This window comes from Helicoverpa armigera, chromosome 22 (assembly GCF_030705265.1).
Source record: "Helicoverpa armigera isolate CAAS_96S chromosome 22, ASM3070526v1, whole genome shotgun sequence".
NCBI classification, from domain to species: Eukaryota; Metazoa; Arthropoda; class Insecta; order Lepidoptera; family Noctuidae; genus Helicoverpa; species Helicoverpa armigera.
This window is the reverse complement of record NC_087141.1, coordinates 4,027,159-4,048,544: the sequence shown is the minus strand read 5'-3', so window position 1 is coordinate 4,048,544 and position 21,386 is coordinate 4,027,159. Positions and strand designations below refer to the sequence as shown.

Sequence of the window (21,386 nt, the reverse complement as noted above, 5' to 3'; positions counted from 1 at the left end):
TATACAAGCTGGGCGGAGCAAATATGTGGCAACTGGCAATAATCAAGTTCAATAACTATTTTTAATTGGAATCAGTCTTAATGACTGTAAAACGTATAATTTTTCACACTTTTAATAATACATGTACGAAGTTATTTTTACGACTTGCGAGTTTGATACTGGCAATTATTGGGACTAATGGTGGCACAGGCGTGGTCAAATAAATCCAAGGTGATGAACTACTGGTCGACATGTCGTAAATAAAGATAATAATTTCATGTTTAGATACGTCAGCTTTACATTAACTTGGTGATATTGCGAGGCTATTAATTTAAGGTTTAACACGTGATGTCTAGTATGTTCGTAAACATAACTAAAGATAGACTGTTTGAAATGTAAAATTCACACATTGTGGACTATGTATGTCCCTGTGAGATATACTTGAGAATACTGTATCTGTATTACACACACATAAAAAATGAAAATATTTTTCACATCTTTTCATTTTGCGTCGGAGTTACGAAGCACTGAAAACTTCTCATTCATGCTCTCTGTTACCGAATTATTACCGAATAATTACTTAGGTACTATTTTATGAGCTACTCGCACGCATTCGTGGCTGCAATAAAAAGTAAAAGTAATTTTTAATATCATGCAAGAAGTCGATACTAGACAGTTTTATTAGAAGTCGATTTGGTGTCGTATTATTTTATATATATCTAAATAAATAATACGACACCAAATCGACTTCCAAATTATCGAAAATCATCTCAAATAAGGAACGGCCAATTTGATGTGCAAAATAAAAACTGATGGATTTCCTTTCAGTTTAGTCGTTTTCCGCGCACCTAAGTACCTACTTATTTTATTTTATTTTATTTATTTTTATTGGCTCACCAACAATTGTTAACACAATAATAATTACGATAACACTTAAATTTAATAATCTGACGATTTCCGTTTTGCAGAAGCTTCCAACTCTATGGTATCAAGAACCTCTATGCTCGAACACCTACAGAACCTACCAACAAAAACCGTATGAATATGTAGATTGCAAACCCCGCATAATAGGGCCATTAAGACGATAAATTAGATTAATATGTATCACAATTACAACTCATTCAGTTACGTGTAATATCTCGAACAAACCGCTTCCGCATACTTCCAGTCAAATTCCATTGACTACGCCTCTGTTAAACCACAAGTAAAGGTTAATCTGAATAGAAATGTTTGTAGAATTGTGACAAAATAATACTTACCCGATTAGTCAATAACTAACTGTTGAATATTCAACGCTGTCGTGAGCCGAAAGATTGGTTTATAGCTGAGGTGTGATATGAGAATTAAATGCTCTGTTTCCTTAACACCAACCTTTGTCGTAAAATTTTACTGACCATAGACGCAAAAGCTCTACAATGTATCTACGTCATATCGCCCTTCATCATCATCATCATCATCTCAGCCATAGGACGTCCACTGGTGAACATAGGCCTCCCCCTTAGATCTCCACAGATACCGGTTGGAGGCGACCTGCATCCAGCGTCTTCTACGTCATATCGCCCTCACATCGGTTTAACTGGCCAAAAAAGTTTCACATAAGAGTTCCGTCTGAAGAGTACTCGAAGTGGTGAAACTTGGTGAACGCCTTTGACTCATCACGTGACATCACAAAAATGTTTGGAAAGTGCTTAATTAGTAACACGGCATAGTACTAACTAAATTATAACACGAACTTATTCTTAGAGTACCACACACTGAGTACTGCCAACTTTTAGCCGGCCGACTTCTGGCCGATAGTTTGTTTGGTCTCATAAACGAGTATGAAGATGAATGAAATGAATGAAAACTATGATTGAAATCAAATTTTCTTTAAATAAGATTTTTTGCCAAGTATCGGCTGACTTTTTAGTCTATGTGTGGGTACTATTACTCTTCTCATGTGATCTTAATACGTTTTGGGTTAAAAAAAGTCAGGTTCCTGTTTTCTCCGTAGGTATCAACTTTTGTTGATCTTTATATCGGGTTAAATTTTACGTAAACTAATTTCTTTCAGGGATATTTCACATTTGGCTTAGGAACGTAAGTGTCCTCCGAATAACTATGACACATCGTATAACACAAAAGCTTTGCGTATATACGCAAATATTTTCCTGGAGAAAGAATGAAACCACTCCAACACAACATTCCTGATGAATTTCTAGCAATTTGTATTTTCGCATATCAGCCCCCAGATCCGGCACACCCCCAGTCTTCCGATGTCTAGATACTAACAAATGAGTTGTTAAGCCGGCATCCGTCGCGTGCGCACCGCTCCACTGCGCTTGCGCGGAATTGCGTTAATTGGATTAAATAATCATTTTTATGTGAAATTAATCAATAGCTTCCTTACAGTCTTGGTTTATGATGCTTTTATTTGTTATTCTATGTAAACCTGTCGAACTATTTACTTAGGTACCTAAATATCTTGTATTTATACCTACCTGAAAAAGTGTTTCTCTTGCTATTAGAATAAGCAGTTTATCATTTATTTACCTATCTAAGAAAATAACAAAATTTAGCTCAGCTGGCAAAATTATTCAATTTCTATACTGTCCTGTATAATGCGATTAACCTGTTTTGGTAAAATATGTATAGCTAATCTAGAATAGACCTACCTACTTATCTATAGGTACATAACCACTTAAAAATCAAAAACTTATTTATCGAATTTTCCAAAACTAGGTTTTCTTTTATTTGTTTAAAGCAATGCTAAGACACAAATTAATCGAGGAACAGACAACTAATTTGGTAATTTAATAATAATATGATGATAATATGATAAAAAGTGTATGGTTGCACCACTTGGTGTAACGTTGCAACATTCTAAATGGACATTAGTATAAATAAGTGTAAGTGTTCAATTCTTGGATCCGAGCCGCGCCCACCTCGCTGCGTGCGTACTACCGTGGGCGAAAGTGTTCTACAATGCACAAATATTCCAAGCGACCAAATTGACAGCTTTTGAATTATGTTGTTGTTTCAATACGTACCTCGCGGTAGCTTAATTGACAGTCTAAATATTAAATATGTGCATATTCACACCTTGTTAGAGAATTGACTAATCCCCAACACAGCCTGCAATCTTCGTAATTAATATTACGTATTGTACGTTAATTAAGCAGAAACGTTCATTAAAATTGCAGCGATTTATCGAGTGTTAAAATACTTACGTGAGGAATAAAAACTGTAAGTGGGTGATCTTTTTATAGACTGGCAAATTGACTAATATCTTTGTTTGAGTCATAAGCCCATTATACACATTACACCTATAGGAAACAGTGCAACTACTTTCAGAAGGCTCGTAAAGTCAAATGTAAATTCTAATTGTTTACTTCTTTTTACACTTCTAATATTTTGTTTAAATATGTTCGTGTAATATACCAAATGCATTAAGTCTTTCCTACTTTGTAGGGAATGTAGAAAAAACACATTATTTACTTTTTTATTATGATTTGGATTTACCACATAAAGCAGTTAGTATTTTCACGCGGTATCTATATAAGAACTGACAATTATTTTTTTATGAAAATAATTATTTATTTCATAAATAAATAATATAGACAGACATTTTCGACTTTCGTGGTCGATGGTACTTTGGTCACTATCAAACACAAAGCGTTGTTGTAAGTTGGTTGGTGGCCGAGCCAGATAAGGGTTATGCAACGCACGCAAGGTAAGCTCTACTTTCATTCGCCCGTTGATACAATTTCACTGTTATATTATATACAAATATGTCTACAAAGTTCATAATTAATTGTGTATTAAATATTTATTACTGGACTAAGACGAAATTACGAGTAAAAGTTTTATGCAGAACAGTCCGTTCGCTGCTGACCCCGTATGGGATGTATCATATACGAGTAAGGAGGTTGTAGGTACCTCACGGTACATCTCTCGGAAGCTCTGAATAAACGCCAAAATTCTTCGTGAGGTGTGCAACCTTTGTGAATACTCAAGGCCGACGTGGGGATGTATCAAGACGCAGTGGACAAGGGAATGATCCCTCTCTCCTTACATGTCGAGAACTAGCTCATACCTGTTGTAATCAAACAGTTACAATGCAAATTGGACTATGGACGCTTTTGTCGGACATAGGGCTGCCATCCGTCCGGGTTTCCCCGGATTTGTCCTCGTTTGGAGGCCGTCCGGGGGCCGTCCGGGCGGGGTTTCAAGAAGTGTCCGGGGAAAACCCGGGCATTTTTCATAGGGCCATCTTAACCTATGGTGCCTGGGTATGCGAATAACCCGGGCGCCTAATAATGCAGAAGTCGAAGTGTCCCAAAACTCCAAAATTTTCGCGCTCGCTTCGCTCGCGGCTTCTTTTCTTAACACATTTTTTTTACCTTTAGCTACTTTAATATCACAATAATCAAAAAATTTTGAGCTCGCTTCGCTTGCGGCTTCTTCACTTTGCGGATTTTTTTATTATACAAATTAGGTGCTTTAGTGACCCAAAACTCAAAAATTTTCGCGCTCGCGGCGACTTCACTTTACAGTTGTTTGTATTTTTCAACATTTTTTTGTCTAACCTATCAAGAAGGTAACTCCTAGTTTCCATATGAGCTTTCTTAATTATGACCTTCGAAATACATTAAGTCACAATCTTTCAATACTAGGTACTACATGAGCTAGAGACGGCCCTGACATTTCATGTAAGGAAGGACCTCATTGAATTTAAGTAATATGTTAATATTAAAAATTAGGTTTTGTTTTGTTAAACAAAAAAAATCGGACTCGTCCGGGGAAAAAATGCGATTTACGCCAAATGTCCGGGTTTTTTTCAAATATTTGTCCGGGTTTGGCGAAATTCGAAATGGCAGCCCTAGTCGGACAAGTAAGACTGGATACGAACTGTTACTAGGCTAGGTGATCTCTTCAATGAAACTGTAAGAATTAGCGTACCTAGTTTTAGAAGAAGTAGTTCGGACGTGTGAAAGCACAGCAGCCTGAACAGTTAATTTATGTCTTAAGAGCGTGTACGTCAACCGCGCGCCATTTGGCCTAAAATGGTACTTTTCAAACCACTGTTTCTCAGTAACTGCTTTTCCTATAACTATGTTATTTTTTAATAACGCAAGGTAATTTCACTGTTCATATAGTTAATTGAACATAAATTTCAATTTGTGTAGTTTATATACTTAAAACCCCTATAACGTAACAGATGTTTTATAAAATTCCCGTTCAGCGTCTATTTCGAAGCTTAAATTCATGTGAAAACAGTGGCAAATATAATCATATTTATTTTTTTACTCATAGACGAAATCCCCATGCCTATAGTTAGTTGAAAACATTTTTTGATTTAGGTCTCTATCTTTCAGAAAAAAATATTTTAACAATGTGAAAAATTGTGATTTTCAAATGCTTTTTTTACCTATCTATCTTACTTAATTTAATATAACAATTATTTACTATAGTAATATAACTCTTTCTTTAAAACATAAACTTTATATTATAATTTAATCTCTCGTTTTTATTTTTTTATAAATTATTTAAAAACTACTATAAAACGCTGCACGCGAGTCAACTCAAACCAGACCGCCGCAAGGCTTCACAGAGAGAGGACGTGTCGCTCCGTCACATCGCGTAGGGTGAATAACCTCTGCCGTGGATACCGAGAATAGAGTACATTTCAAGCGCGACCAACAAATCTTGATACATTACTATTTTATTTAAAGCTCAATTTTGAAGCATATTTTTTTTACCCGACTGCCAAAGAAGGAGGGTAATGTTTTTCGAGTGTATGTAAGTATGTAAGTATGTATGTATGTCTGTTCCTTTGTGACCTCCTGTAGCCTAAACGGCTTGATGGATTTTGAAGTATGAGGTATCGTTAGATTTGTCTTGATTACGGGAGTGTCATAGGATACATTTTATCCTAAAAGTCCCACGGGATATTTTTTCTAAATTTCCCTTTAAAAAAATATGTATGCGGTATCATTAGATTCATTTCAATCACGGGAGTAATTAATATAGGATACGTTTTTTCTCAAAATTCCCACGGGAACATGTTAATTCTGCGTCAACGCAAAGCAACTCATGCGTTAGCAAGCAAAAAGCGATTCTTTTGGCGATACAATCACGTCGTCTTGATCAAATGCATGAACGTCGTCTTGATCGTCTTGAACGTCGCATTGGCGGTAAATTTATGTTGCGGAGTAACATCACTCGTAATCTAAAGCCAAATGTCGTCGAAATAATTTAAAATGGTACTTACATATACATAGTCTTCTACATCTACAACATTTTCGTTAAATAAAAACAGCTAAAAGTTATAAATAAAAGAATTATTATTAAAAACAAAATACCCGACTGCACACTAAAAAGAGTAAAACAAGCCCCACAATAATATTGATCAATACAACTTTACTGAATATAATTTATAAATATTGATGGAAAGCATCGCAGGCGGGGACCACCTTGACCGCCACCAACGAAAATTCTGCTAAATGGTGCACAACCCAAATGACTATAAATGAGCCTCTGTTGGTCCCCGCCTGCGATGCTTTCCATCAATATTTATAAATTATATTCAGTAAAGTTGTATTGATCAATATTATTGTGGGGCTTGTTTTACTCTTTTTTTAGTGTGCAGTCGGGTATTTTGTTTTTTTAATAATAATTCTTATCGATTGAGTTGAAATTTTGTTTGAATGTTCAGTTTTAATGACAATGTATGATTCTATATCCAATATGGCGGTATACCCAAGATGGAGAAAAAAATGTTTTTAATGCATTCCTACGATATGGGTATCAAATGAAAGGGCTTGCTATGAATAACTCGAAAAAAAATGTGTCGCGAGTCTAAATCCAATATGGCGGACTCCTTAGGCTAGAAATCACTTATTGCAGATGTCTGTTACCAATCGAGCGATATTTTTTTTTTTTCATTTTGGATGTACCCAAATTTTGACTTTTGATCTCGAATAACTTTTGAAGCATATAGGATAGATAACTTAAAACTTTATTTGCAATGGTAAACCCAAGCTCTTCACCAATATTTGGCTTTCCGGCAATTGTTGTTATTTGACCACAATTTTTCGGTCTGGATGGACTGGACCATTCATATAAACAATCAATTTTCAAATCGGTCCAGGCGTCTTTGAGAAATCGAGAACAATCAAATTGAGAACAATCACAAAACAATCTAATTGAAACCTCCTCCTTTCTTTTTTTGAAATCGGTTAAAATACAGAAACTCTTAACATTGTCATTAATCATCAGTCGACTATTTAGTACTGTTGAAAATTGTATGTAATATACAGAAAGTCCTCAAAACCAAGGTTTTCATAGGTGCCCGATTTTTTTGCAAAAGAGTGTAAGTATTAACGACTTATTTTCATGCTTTTATATTTTAGACATCCATAGACTTACACTATTTTCCCGCTATTAACTATTTACTAAATAATATATTTTTTGTTCTACCAATTTCACTCGAAAGGATCAAAATGGTTTGTGTGACTATACGTGAAGTATGATAGGCACGCACACAGCCGCGACGCTAGTCTGCGCGGTTTTTTGCGTTGAATTACCTAAAGTTGACATCGCGCGCCGAGCGTACACGCTCTTAAATATAAACTTCTATCAGGTCAAGCAACAAGGTGTTATCACCAACAATATGACATTAGGGAGCTATTATATCGACAAATTCGCCAAATATATCTAATAAATTCCGACAGATCAAGATTGTAAGCTCATTCGCCGGTGCGTGTTACCCCACGATAAATTATTATCGAATAGCCCCCTCGCAGCCACTCAGCCGATCAAGAGTATCCGACAGATATTAGGCCAAGCACGCGGTGTTTAGGCGTGGAACCTGCTACTGCGAGTATAGGTACTGAGCTAATAATTAGCACTAGACAGATTTTAATGACCATAGGCATTTTGCGTAGTTAGTATTGAGCTTCAATTACATGCTACAATTTCTTTTTCACCCCCGGCCCGTTTTACTCCCGACTCCCGCCCCAGTTAGGTACTCGTACACTACGTAATTTCTTATTAAATATTTTATACAACACACACATTCTATTGCAAATATTCAAGTTAATTTATATCCTGATTGTGCTTATTTATTGTAGAAAAATGTTAATAGACACATGTTTAAAATAGTTTTAATTCTTATGGAGGTCTTGTTACCTGATAGCTTAATTAAACTCCAGAGTAGCTAACTTTTAATAAATAAATAGTGTTCCTATCTACTCTTAAATAGTTATTTTCTTAGAGGTTTTAGGTAGTGCACTGCTCCACATCAGTCTGTGAATAAGTGACCATCTTGTCATGACGAGTTCCTCCATGTTTTTAAATTGGCGGGTCCCGGCTATTATTTGCATATCCTTGGCAGTCATTTGGGTTGCCCAGTTAACTGAGTTTCTCATTTTTTATTAACATATTTGGAGAAAAGCTAGAAGCTAGGGAGTTGACTAGGAATAACATCAAACGAAAAAGAAAGCCTAAGAGAGACAAAAGAAAACTTGTTTTTAAGTTTAATACACAGAGGCTTAAGAACAGCTTTGGCTTTCTATACGCGTCTGTCAAGCGTTTATTTTACAAATCTAGTCTTGTAAGTACTCGAATCACATCATACTTACATAGCTACACCAAAAAGTTACCTAGGTATATGCTTTCGATATTAACTCAATGCGTTGTTCGATATTCGCAGAACAGAAAGGCCTCGTAACGAAGCTCGATAGGTATTCATTCAATAAGCTATAATTCTGACCAATCGACCTTTAAATGAGATCGACCCATTTTAACCTTTTGCACCACACCCTAAACCGTTGCAAATTGGTGTGCAACCTATTTATTTACTAATCTATCTAATCCACGTTACACGAACATTTTCTAATATTTAAAAGTGTGGCGCAATAGTCCTCTTATACTATTGATTTCATGACTGACGAATAAAAAAGCTACATTCACCTCCGCGCTCTAATTTTCAGTACCTGCGTGGGACTTTTACACACATAGTTTTCAAGAGATAAACTACTGCTTAAATTAATTATTGAGTTGATTAAGTAGGTAGGTAGTTAATCTTTTGTTACTACTACTAAAATAATTGATCAATTGTTAATTATACCATAGTAACTATTATAGTAATCTGTGATTATACTTCATTGTTCATCATCACCCGTGCCTTTTCCCAACTAAGTTACTATGTTGGGGTCGCCTTCCCGTCTCACCGGATGCAGATACCTAAGTACTAGCTCTTTACAAGGAGCGCCTGCTTATCTGACCTCTTCAACCCAGTTACCCGGGCAACGTTATTAGACTTACTGGCTTCTGACTATGTTAAGGTTAAAATGGCTGCCACTCCTCACCGATCCCCTCGAAATACATATGGAGAGTTGCTACCTTATTGCTACCAGCTACCATTAGTTGCTACCAATTGCTACCTTCGTGGTTTTAAAGATATTCAGCATTTAAAGGTGAAGAAACGGCGCAAAGGTATTGGGTATTTTTTTCATTGCTTCCGAATTGCTACCTTCCAGCATTAAATTTTGGAGCCATCGATTTCGCGGATAAAAACATATAAAAAATTGAGTTTTTGCGCCTTGCGAAAATAAATTAGTGATACGCTCATCAGAAAGACACCGCTTAAAGGTTCAACGGTAGGTACGGTACCTATAACTCTATACTTATTATTCTCATGTATCGTTCGTTTATGTTGTACTAATCGCAGCTGCCTACATAATACGTAAAAGGATTTATTGGGCTCAAATGCTGGAATATTTTAGCCATATTTATAACAAATTAATTCACGGCAAATGTCTCTGACACTATGCTAATTTATAATTTGTGATAAAATATTGATATCTAGGTAATTTTCAATTACACTTCAAATGCAAAATAATTTAATCCAGACCGTTAACAATCGAGAGCTATATCTACCTCCCTTAAGAAAATACCTACGTATTTACCTACCTATGAAACTAGATCACTGACTCATTAACAAGTTAATAAAGTTACCAATACCTACATACTAAAAAAAAGATAAATTCAATTGAATTGAACTCTATTGTTACAGCTATTAACAATTTGTATTATCATCGGCAAAGATATTGAGCCCTGATCTTCACCTGCGCAGAAGTGATTTATTGGTTTATTGCCATAAGTGTAAGGTGCGCAAAGCGATCCCCACTCTTACGCCGAAAACTCATTATCCGTGCCGATAACTATAACAAATTAATCAAGGTTTGTTTATTATTCCTCTCTATGAAAAATTTGGGTACCTACCAATACCTAAATTACAAATGAAGTTTAGCGAACTAAATTCCATTTCACGAAAGAAGTACTGCTGACGCAACGCTAGTGTCTACAAAAAATAGTTCCACAATTTTCCGCGGGACTTCTTTCGTGAAATGGACTTTATCAAAGTTGATTTTTCTTGAAAGGCGATTGTCACTTGTCTGTCATCTGTCAGTCGGAAAGAAAGGGACAGAGTGAAGTTCAATGTTTTGAAAAAAATGTGAAATTGAACTCTGTTATTATAGTTATGCTACTGCTCCACCTGCGTCTTAACGCGTTAAATTTTGGCATTACGCAGATGTGGCCAACGTTTTAATGTCAATTTATACTAATGGCAATATAAATAGCATTAAACGTTAAGCGATAACTCGGGTGTCGGTTTTTTGGACGCATCAAAGGGTTTTAGTGCGTAGCTTATAGCGCTAAGTGATGTTGGCTACATTAATGCCATCTCATTGCACGCATGCAAGGACGAGTGTAGATACTTTGTTTAAGTTGTAACTGCATTTTACGAGCACGATAATGGAATGGTCAAATGAGAAAGCTTTAGTTTTTAGAATTATTTTGTGTGTCTGAATTTAATCTCTTTAATGTCTGTTAACGCGTTACTTCATGAGGGATTAACTCTTTGCGTAAGTGTAGCCAACACGCATTTTTAATGCTATAAGTAACGTGTAGTTGGCCATTGACATTAACGTTAACGCTAACGCAGGTGGAGCAGGAGCATTATAAACAACAATTATTTGCGACTGGTGAATCATGTTTTGTATGTTGTTCCTTTCTATGAATGAATCGGTAGATTACATACAAAGTTTAGCGAACTATCAAAGTTGATTTTCCTTGAAACAAAAAGTGTAAACAGTTGCTAGCCGGCTTTGGCATGTTCTGAGTCATCATGTTATGTGTGGTGACTTCATATCACAGGATTGCACCATTCTACGAAATTGTTGTGGTGCTGCGCTGAAGCTGCTGTCCACATTCAGGGCTTAGTGCGGTGCGGCAATCGTTGGGGAACAGGTTACGACGGGCGTCTGACGAGCACTCGTAAGTGGAAATATTATCCTCTTATTTAATTAATTTTATTTTTCCCTATTGTTGTTTGTTTCTATACGTAATCCAGCCGTTTTCTGTCGGTTTCACCCACTTCGTGTGGGACTACTGCCCGCACTGCGATAAAATGTAGCCTATGATACTCAGCAAGAGTGTAGCTTTCACTCAGTGCAAGAATTTTTCAAATTGATTCAGTCATTCGGTGCCTTTAACGTTTGTTTGTTCAGGTACAAACAACTAAAAGAAAATGTATGTCCGCTTTATATGATGTTTTCACTGCATTAGAGATAATAGCATAACACGGTGATGAAAGTGTGGTAAGATGTTATTAAAAGTAAGTCATTTTAACTCTAATTAGATGTTAGCCTGAACTTGTTCTGTTATCAAAATATAAAAATCTTTTGTTATTGTAATCTTTGAGCATTGTTGCAATGGCCCCTTGCCATATTGAATTTGAAGTGATTAAAGGTGATTATGACACATATTTTTACTAGGTATCTTATCTGATGGCTATGATTTCCTTCGATCAATAATTCTGATTGCAGGCTGTTGCAAATTAAATATATGTAATTAATGAAGTATGAACATTTCTCATTTAATGCAACATTGGTTTTTTTATAACAATGTGAAGATGCCACACATAAAATGAACAGATTATGATTATTATCATCTCAGGAAAGCAGATCAGTGATATAGACTTCTCAGCATTACTAAAACCAGTCTATAGCAATTATTATAACTATTTTCTTTGACAATTTAACATGCCAAAATTCTTATAATAGCACATTGATCCACCTCAGACAGGACCTTATCATTACTTATCTACCTCAGATAAGTAATGATAAGGATATCTTTAAGCTTCTAGCCACCTGTCTCAATTATTATTGTTTCATATCATTTGTCACAATTCGCTGTTGATTAGGTGTGACACACCTGATATAATTATCCCGATATAATCACATGCAATGGCAACCTAATGCAATGGCAGTATATTAATACTGCCATACACAGCCATATACTGCCATATACAGTGTTATGTTATATGAGTCGATTCACAATCATTTTTTTCTTTAGAAATCTCATATTTCTGGTCATATTTTTCATGTCAATTTTTTATACGATTCACCTACAAGATACTACTTTAAAAATTGGCCAACCGTGTTTAAAAACATTAAAGTACAATATACAAACATAGGTACAGCAGGAAGCGTTATCATCAGCCTAGCTTTTTCCCAACTGAGTTGGGGTTGGCTTCCAGTCTTACCATATGCAGCTGAGTACCAGTGTTTTACAAGGCGCAACTGCCTATCTGACCCCAACTCAGTTACCTGGGCAACCCAATACAGCTCGATAAGACTGGTTGTCAGACTTACTGGCTCCCAGAGGCTTTTTTTTTTTTTCTTGGCATGGCATTCACATCTCTTTAGTGAGTGCTATTTTGAAGCCCAATAAAGACCCGGAGAAGGCTAACTCATAGAGACTGATTGCTCTTTCATCAACTGTAGGTAAAATTCTGGAACATCTTATTAAAAATCGCTTAGAATGGTTCTTGGAATATAATGGATCTCTAGCGAAAAGTCAGTTTGGTTTTCGGAAAGGTAAAATCGCTGTGGATAGTCTGAATATACTTACAACTGATATCCGCCTTTCATTATCTAAAAAAGAACACCTTGTGGGATGCTTCCTAGATGTTTCGGCTGCATATGACAGTGTCAATATTCCGGTGCTCAGAGCAAAAATGCTAGAGCTGAGTGTTCCAGCGAGAATCGTACACTATATAGGTATGTATTCTTTTGATGGGTAGGACTATTAAAATACGAAACGGTGGCCATCTTCTCCCGCCTAGAACTCTATGGCGAGGCATTCCGCGAGGGTCGGTATTGAGCCCCCTATTGTACAGCATCTATACTTATGTTCTTGAGCAATCGGTCCTTCCCTTCTGTAGTATTCTTCAATACGCAGATGATATCGCCTTATATGCATCGTCTAATTGTATCGATACAGCAACATCTCGTATAAATGAGGCTTTAAGTGTCTGGTTGGATGAACATGGCCTCTCACTATCCCCATCTAAAAGTACAGTTGTTGTGTTTTCCCATTCAAGGTTCACTCCATTTGCCAAAGTCACATATGAGGGACACATCATCAGCAACGTACCCTCTGCAAAATTCCTTAGTTAGAGTATTCCTGGACTCTAAAATGACCGGTGTCCCTCATTTAAATTATGTAGTCAATAAGTGTGAAAAAGGTATTAATGTCCTCCGTGCTCTTTCGGGTGTTTGGTGGGGTTCCCATCCTTATAATAAAAAACTGTTGTATAATGCGCTTATTCGCAGCCGTATGGACTATGGATCATTCATTTTGGAACCTTGCAATAAAACAGCCCTTAATAAATATGATGCCATACAGGCTAAATGCATGCGCATTATCCTTGGTGCAATGAAATCCTCACCAAAAAATGCGTTGCAAGTAGATTGCTTAGACCCTCCATTATCCCTTCGCAGACAATATCTGTCTGACAGATTTATCTTTAAAGCTATGTCATGTTCATCACATCCACTTATTCCTCGCCTGGAAGATCTTTCTGAAGTGGTTTCAAATAATCGATATTGGTATCATAAGGAAACCCCCAAAATTATTAAGAGTTTTTTAAAGGCTAGAAATCTTCCTGCGCCTATTTATAGTTGTAATATCAATCCTTTATTCTTTCGTTCTTTCTTTAGTTTTCTCGAGGAATTCGTGAGATTATAAAAATCTGTAAAACCCCCTTTATTCCATGAACTTACAGAATTTGAGAAAAGTAGGCCCGGGAAACAATACATTTTATTTAATTTATAAGATGTTTTTAAATCTATAAAGTTAACCTTGGAATACTAGTTTCTTCGTTAAGTAAATAATCAGTGAGACAGCAGTCTAATGAGCTCCTAATCAGTTTTTAAATCTAAACTAAAAAGCAAACTGATGCAAACTGTCTCCTTACGAAAATACCAAATTTCAAAGTATGTCCCGCTTTGACCCTTATTTCCTTAGGCACTTATAGTACCTCTACAATAAACAAACACTTTTCGAAATAGAAAGACCTTAACTTTGAAGACATTTGCACCAACGTAACGTTTTGCGCCGAACGCACCAGCAATGTGTGTATCGGTACTTTGTCACAATCTAGACATCGCCTCCAATCGCTGTCCAATGCCCAATACTAACGCGTTCAGTGTCGGTTCAAAAGAGAGGGGAGTGCGCAGGGGCACTTATTTTGGACACATCGCCGAGCTTGCAACACATATTGGTGTCTGCCATTTGTCTTCTTGAGATGTGGGTCAAGTGGTACTAACTATACAGAGATGCTTTTTGCTCTACTGCTGTATTAAAAAAAGGAGTCACTTGCTGAATCAAAGAGAAGACTATGAACGATAATAATCAATATAATATATATAATCGTTGTTAACGTTTTAAATGCATTCAAATCACGGCTAGGACCTAGAATTTAACGTGCCTTCCGGACCGATCAAAATATAAAAAGCTCTATGTTTACGCAATCAATTACTTCTTGTAGCTGATTTAAGAAGCACCTACATAATAATATTGTAATGGTATGTTATTTAAATTCCAGCTTATCACAATGCCGCCGTTGACGCTAGACGGAGACACTCTCGGGGAAAAGCACAAACACTTCAACAAACTTGTGCAAGAAGCTATTGCTAATAAACAATATGAACTACGTAACATTAGTGATGAAGATAGCGACATAGACAACCTTCTAAAAATAAACATAGCCGCCAAAACCAGAAATGTCGACTACATCATCCAAGTTATAAAATCCAACGACATGCTGTACGCAGCCACAGCTATTAAGAAGTCCAAGTGGCTGGTGACAGAGGCGCAGTACGCGCACATTATCAACCCAGAGTACCTGCACACGCAACTGTTACCTAGCATGAACACCAAGACGTTTAACAAGCTCATGCTGCACATTAGACTACATCTGAAGGACGAGAAGCGAGTCGAAACGTTTTATGAATACCTTAAGGATACCGACGGAGCTTGCAAATGGCTGCAAAACTGTTCCATACCTTTCATAGAAAATGCTATAAAAAACCATCGAGTCATACCAGCGGATCTTTTTAAACGTTTGTGCAAAAGATCTGTGCATTTAATAAGATATTATACGAGAATGGAAGCCAGTACATATGTCGTGAAACAAGAATTACTATTTTTGTTAAAAACTCATACTGCAGACATTTTAAATATGGTGGAAGATAAAGAAATTGACTCCTATCCTTCTTTGGGGAAAAAGAAAACAGAGATTGTTATGAAAACATGTCCAGAGAGAATACTGGCCAAGTTTGACAGATATATTAACGCAGTCGACTTATCAGTAGCAACAAAATATTTCAATAAAAAAGATATTCAGTCGTTACTTCGTCAGTATGTTCAATACGCCATAATTGATAAAAGAACTTTTAAACCTTTCATCGACATAATACCAGAAGAAGAGAGATTTGAATTCGTAAACAAAACTTTTATTGACAAGACTGAAATGTCGCTTATATTTACAAATTCAGACATGACTGTGATTGAATATTTTGTAAAACCGTATGAGTGGTATGAGTACGCACCATTCCACGTTGCTTTACCAGAATTAGAAAAGTTGATACGTAAAGAGCCCGCGCCGCCTGAAAGATGTGCTATGCTCTCAGTTCTCATCCGATGTGCAAGACAAAACCCTCAGCATATTAAAACGCTTATCAGTTACTACGCTGAAAAACACATCAATGAACCATTTATTTTCAAACTCAAATTCGTGAATAATTTGCTTTCAGAAGTACCTACTCACGAATTTGACGTTGAAACCTGGAACGTCTTGGATAAATTGTTCCACAGCATGGATATATACACAGAAACAGATAACCAGCTTCACGATGTACAAATGTCTCTCCAGGCAATTGTAACATATAGGCTTCTACACGATGAACCGATACCAGAAATAATTAAACAAAAAATAAAACTTGGCTGGTTGAAACAGAAACATTTGAATCAAGAACAAGAAAATAAAATGTTTTCTTATTTACTAGACTTAGCGATGGAGAAAATACAGGTCGAAAACATTGAAAACGAATCCGAATTACATAATAATGTCGTTCAGTTAACAAATGCGTTGAACTTGCTAAAAGATTGGAAAAAAGATATTAATACCTATCCAATCATTCTAGAGAAAATACATGAGCTAGTTAGTATAAAAGAGAAGAATTCATGGCTTCATTTCAATTTATCCAGTTTGTATTTAACGAATAAATCGTGGCGTAAGTCAATGTTCCAGGATTCATTGGCTCTATGTGTGAGTGAAGACACGTGCCTGAATGCTCTGAAGCACGATCCTCAGTTACTCGAGCGTCACGACAAGGAGATAGACACGTTGCGAAGTAACGATGCCGTCTCGCTGCGGCGTCTGCTCGCCAAGCTGCGCGTCTACTGGCCGCACTCACTCGCTCAGCAGTGGATCGACGCGTACTTGCTAAATCTGAACAACACCACCGGACACAAAGCCGCCTTCAAAGGTCTCTTCTCGCTTCTTCCACAAAAAGAAGTAGTTGAATTCGCAAAAAAGCATGTTCCACACGATTTTAAAATCAATTGGGGAAAGACTGATCCTACTGAAATCAGAATCCAGAAGAATATTGCGAACTACTTATATTACACCAGACCACTGATTCCTTTAGACACAGTGTTGTGTTATGCTAAAGGAGACTACTTACAATATGCTGTACCATCACTTAATTCTATTTCACATAGTATGAGTGCAATGGAAAGTAGTGAATATGTGTCTAAATTATTGGATGCACCGGTCTCTTTACAAAAACATGGAATAAAGCTTGCATTTTTAAAACTAAAAACTGACGATCTTAAATCACTGTTTTCGAACATTTGGGATCGTACAAAGAACAGTTCAATACAAGCCGTTCTCTTTAAAACCACCTTTGATAAGATGTGCAGCGTCAACAATCCAACTGACGAAACAAAACTCTGGGAATTGTTGAGAATGTTTATTGATAAGTTAATTAAATCTGATGAAAATGGTATCAGTCAAGACATATTTAAAAAATTAGCTAACGTAAGCGAGGTCCCCGAAAGTGTACGAGCAGAATATTATATGACAAGTTATGAGTATCTGACTTCATTACCTGCGAGCTCTAATTGTGAATCCTATGTCAAGCAGCTTACAGAGTATGCACCAGACATAATGGAGAGACTTGAGGGTGATTTCGTTGTCGAAAAATTATTGTCATCAGCTGAAGATAATTTTTTTTCGATATCCTATAGTGAATCTATAGAATTATTCGCATGCTACGTATTGTGCGGAAAAAGTCAGGAGGGTCAGCTGAAGAGGTTCCAGACATTTATATACCCATTAATGAAAAAAGCTTTTCAATGCTGGGGTAACATCCATTCAAACGATTTTTACGTGAAGGACAATCTAAAATCATTTTTAAGAAACTTGGTTTGGAATTTCTTAAAATATTTTACTTCCAATAAAATAACTGTACCCACTAGACTGTTTGCAGAAATAAGAAATATGATGGTAAATGAGTTACCGTTATTGGAGAACTACTTACTAATTACGAGTTGGAAATTGGTTACAGAATATGTTTCTTCAATGAATGAACTCGGATTCAAGTGCGATGTTTTTGATACAAACATATTAAACCATTTTGCGCGTTTTGATTTTGGATCGATGCCAAACGACATGGAAAATCTCTGGAAAGGCATTCATGTTAAAGTATCTCCTTCGTTTGGCACAGCAGCAGTAAAGTGTCTTAAAGAAGACGTTATCCAATACAGTACAACAATACATTGTTTTTTTTCCGATGCTTTCGCGAGAGCATTCGAAATGTTATCTTTTAAAAATTATTACTTCATTCTAGAAACACTACAGTGCATGCTTAGTGATGTCGAATGTATTACGAGTTATTTAGTCGTTTCCAAAGTTACGCCTAAACATGTTGATAGCGAATTAAAGCCGAAACGATCTGAAATACGAAAAAGAATAAGATCCCATCCATCATTAACAGTACAAGTGCATTATTATAATGATTTTTGGGATGTAGCAGAAGATTGATGATAAAATACTGTGATGTATAGTTTTAGGCTGCGGCTCCACTGAGGTGGAGACGAACGGAGCGGAGAGGAGACGTGTGGGAATCAACCAATCACATAAAATGAAATCCACACCTCGTCTCCGCTCCGCTTCGCTGGTACCTCTTTTCACAGCTCTACTACTCTCAACTCCGCTCGTCTCCGCCTCAGTGGAGCCTTAGCCTAAAGGATGACAGGAGGCCGTATTTATCTATTAAATACACTTTGAAATTACCTCGCGATTGATATGTGTTACCTACTTCAGTAGAAAAAATATATATTCAAATTTTAACGTATCCGGAGAGCATTGATGCGAAGGAATACTTCGACGTCTGATTTAGTGTTGTTCTTTTATATACCTATGTTTTTATTTTAGTACCTATATAGGTAGTATTTTAGTTTTTAAAGATAATTTTAGTTTGTATGTATAGTGTGTACCTATATATATTTGTAAATAAAAATTTCATTTAAGTAGGTACCTACTTACTTGTTATAATGACTCGACCAGGGCACTATCGGATTTATACTATAGTTCGGCCGCTCAGAGAATGCGTTTCTGACACATCGCGATTGAACTGACGACGTAACTTTGTAATGGCGTTGCAGTACGATAAAAATATTTTTGCTGGTTGTTTATCGTTTTAACAATTGTTGAGCATTAAAACAACATTATTATATCAATAATAATCAATGAATGTTGTAATTTTGTGCCAAATTGAGTGTCAAATAACTTGGTAAACAATATTTTTCTAAATCTATACTGCGCTATTACAAGGTTATGTCAGCGCTTTATATTTGTAGTGCTGTGCTAAAAATAACAGGCAAGTATCGTAATCTGTTCTGGTTGATGGTTCTTATACAGTTATACTTATAATATAAAATAATACGTTTTGTTTTTCTTTTTAAGAATTTGAAAATAATGGACTATAGGATAACTTTTATGAAATATAAAAATAAAACTATGATCAAACTGAACGCGCGAAAGAAAGTAGCATTTTTATATTTAGGTTGAAAATGGTAATCCCAAATGGCATCATGGGCCGTCATTTTGTGACGCTAAATAGTCATTTGTTGTCGTTTCGTGCGCTAAGACTAAAACCTGATTTTGGAAGATTTTGACCGAGATATCAGGATTGATTCTGTTATTGATAATACCTAATATACACGTAATATACACGTAGGCGAAGATGATGATGAAGACACCACCTCCTCAAGCGAATCGGAGTCTGATTAACATTCTGTACGCACATTCAATTCAATGTACTTACTTTATTGCATAGAAATACAGATTGTATCTTTGTAACAAAGAATAAATAAAACGATTTTATTATATGAATATTACCTTTTTTTGGTTTCCACTTAAATAACTAAAATATAAATTTTAAATGATTCCGCCAATTTAAAACGAAAATAATCTTAAAATAATGCGGCGGTTTATTTTGGGGGAACGGTAACGAACTCAGTGTTATGTTGTGCCCATCACTAGTCCTGACTAACTGATAGGTGTCAGGAACGCATTCTCTGAACGGCCGAACTATAGTACACACATTATTAACAGCTAGCATTGCATTTTTGTAATTAAAGTTATTCGATTCTTACCCATTATTCTATACAGTATTTTAATTCAGCATTATGAGCAACATTTAAGGTTCTAATAAAATAAATGCAAATATTTTTGTTATTTACTTACTTCTTTCCCTTTGCAAGATTAAACTAGTACAATTATACCATAACATCAAGCATTTTTGAGTGGGATAGCAGCAGTTAGAATATATACATATCCACCCTTATAAGTGCATAACCCAATAATACTGGTAAGGTAACTGGTAAAAAGAGACCTACAGCAATTTTGTTATAAGTCCATCAAATCACCTCATTTGCTATTAGTACTATAAGTCTCAACATAAGCAATAATAGCTCCCCTCTGGGTTATTATAATCTTACATGCATTGAAATCACGGCTAGGACCTAGAATTTAACGTGACTTCCGAATATCCTCGGACCGATCAAGAGATAAAAAGCTCTATGTTTACGCATCCAATTACTCTTTTAAGCTGATTTAAGAACCACCTACATAATAATTATTGTAATGGTATGTTATTTAAATTCCAGCTTATCACAATGCCGCCGTTGACGCTAGACGGAGACACTCTCGGGGAAAAGCACAAACACTTCAACAAACTTGTGCAAGAAGCTATTGTTAATAAACAATATGAACTACGTAACATTAGTGATGAAGATAGCGACATAGACAACCTTCTTAAAATAAACATCGCCGCCAAAACCAGAAATGTCGACTACATCATCCAAGTTATAAAATCCAACGACATGCTGTACGCAGCCACAGCTATTAAGAAGTCCAGGTGGCTGGTGACAGAGGCGCAGTACGCGCACATTATCAACCCAGAGTACCTGCACACGCAACTGTTACCTAGCATGAACACCAAGACGTTTAACAAGCTCATGCTGCACATTAGACTACATCTGAAGGACGAGAAGCGAGTCGAAACGTTTTATGAATACCTTAAGCATACCGACGGAGCTTGCAAATGGCTGCAAAACTGTTCCATACCTTTCATAGAAAATGTTATAAAAACCGAACGAATCCTACCGCTGGATTTCTTTAAACGTTTGTGCAGAAAATCTGTGCATTTTATAAAATATTATACGAGAGTGAAAGCCAATACATATGTCGTGAAACGGGAATTACTAATTTTGTTAAAAACTCATACTTTGGATATTTTAAATATTTTGGAAGATAATGATCATGAAAGATATCCTGATATGGGGAAAAAGAAAACAGAGATCGTAATGAAAACATGTCCAGAGAGAATACTGGGCAAGTTTGACAGATATGTAGACGCAATCGACTTATCAGTAGCAACAAAATATTTCAATAAAAAAGATATTAAGTCGTTACTTCGCCAATATGTTGGGAACTACTA

General features: G+C 36.1%; 1 protein-coding gene across 1 annotated transcript; it reads left to right on the top strand.

Moving 5' to 3' along the window:
* Positions 1-11,027: 11,027 nt before the first annotated feature.
* On the top strand, positions 11,028-20,113 carry LOC135116646 (uncharacterized). Its single transcript, XM_049843306.2, has 2 exons — positions 11,028-11,304; positions 14,921-20,113. Exon 2 carries the CDS (start codon positions 14,930-14,932, stop codon positions 18,422-18,424), a length of 3,495 nt encoding a protein of 1,164 aa, XP_049699263.2. The 5' UTR covers positions 11,028-11,304; positions 14,921-14,929; the 3' UTR covers positions 18,425-20,113.
* The last annotated feature ends 1,273 nt before the right edge of the window (positions 20,114-21,386 follow it).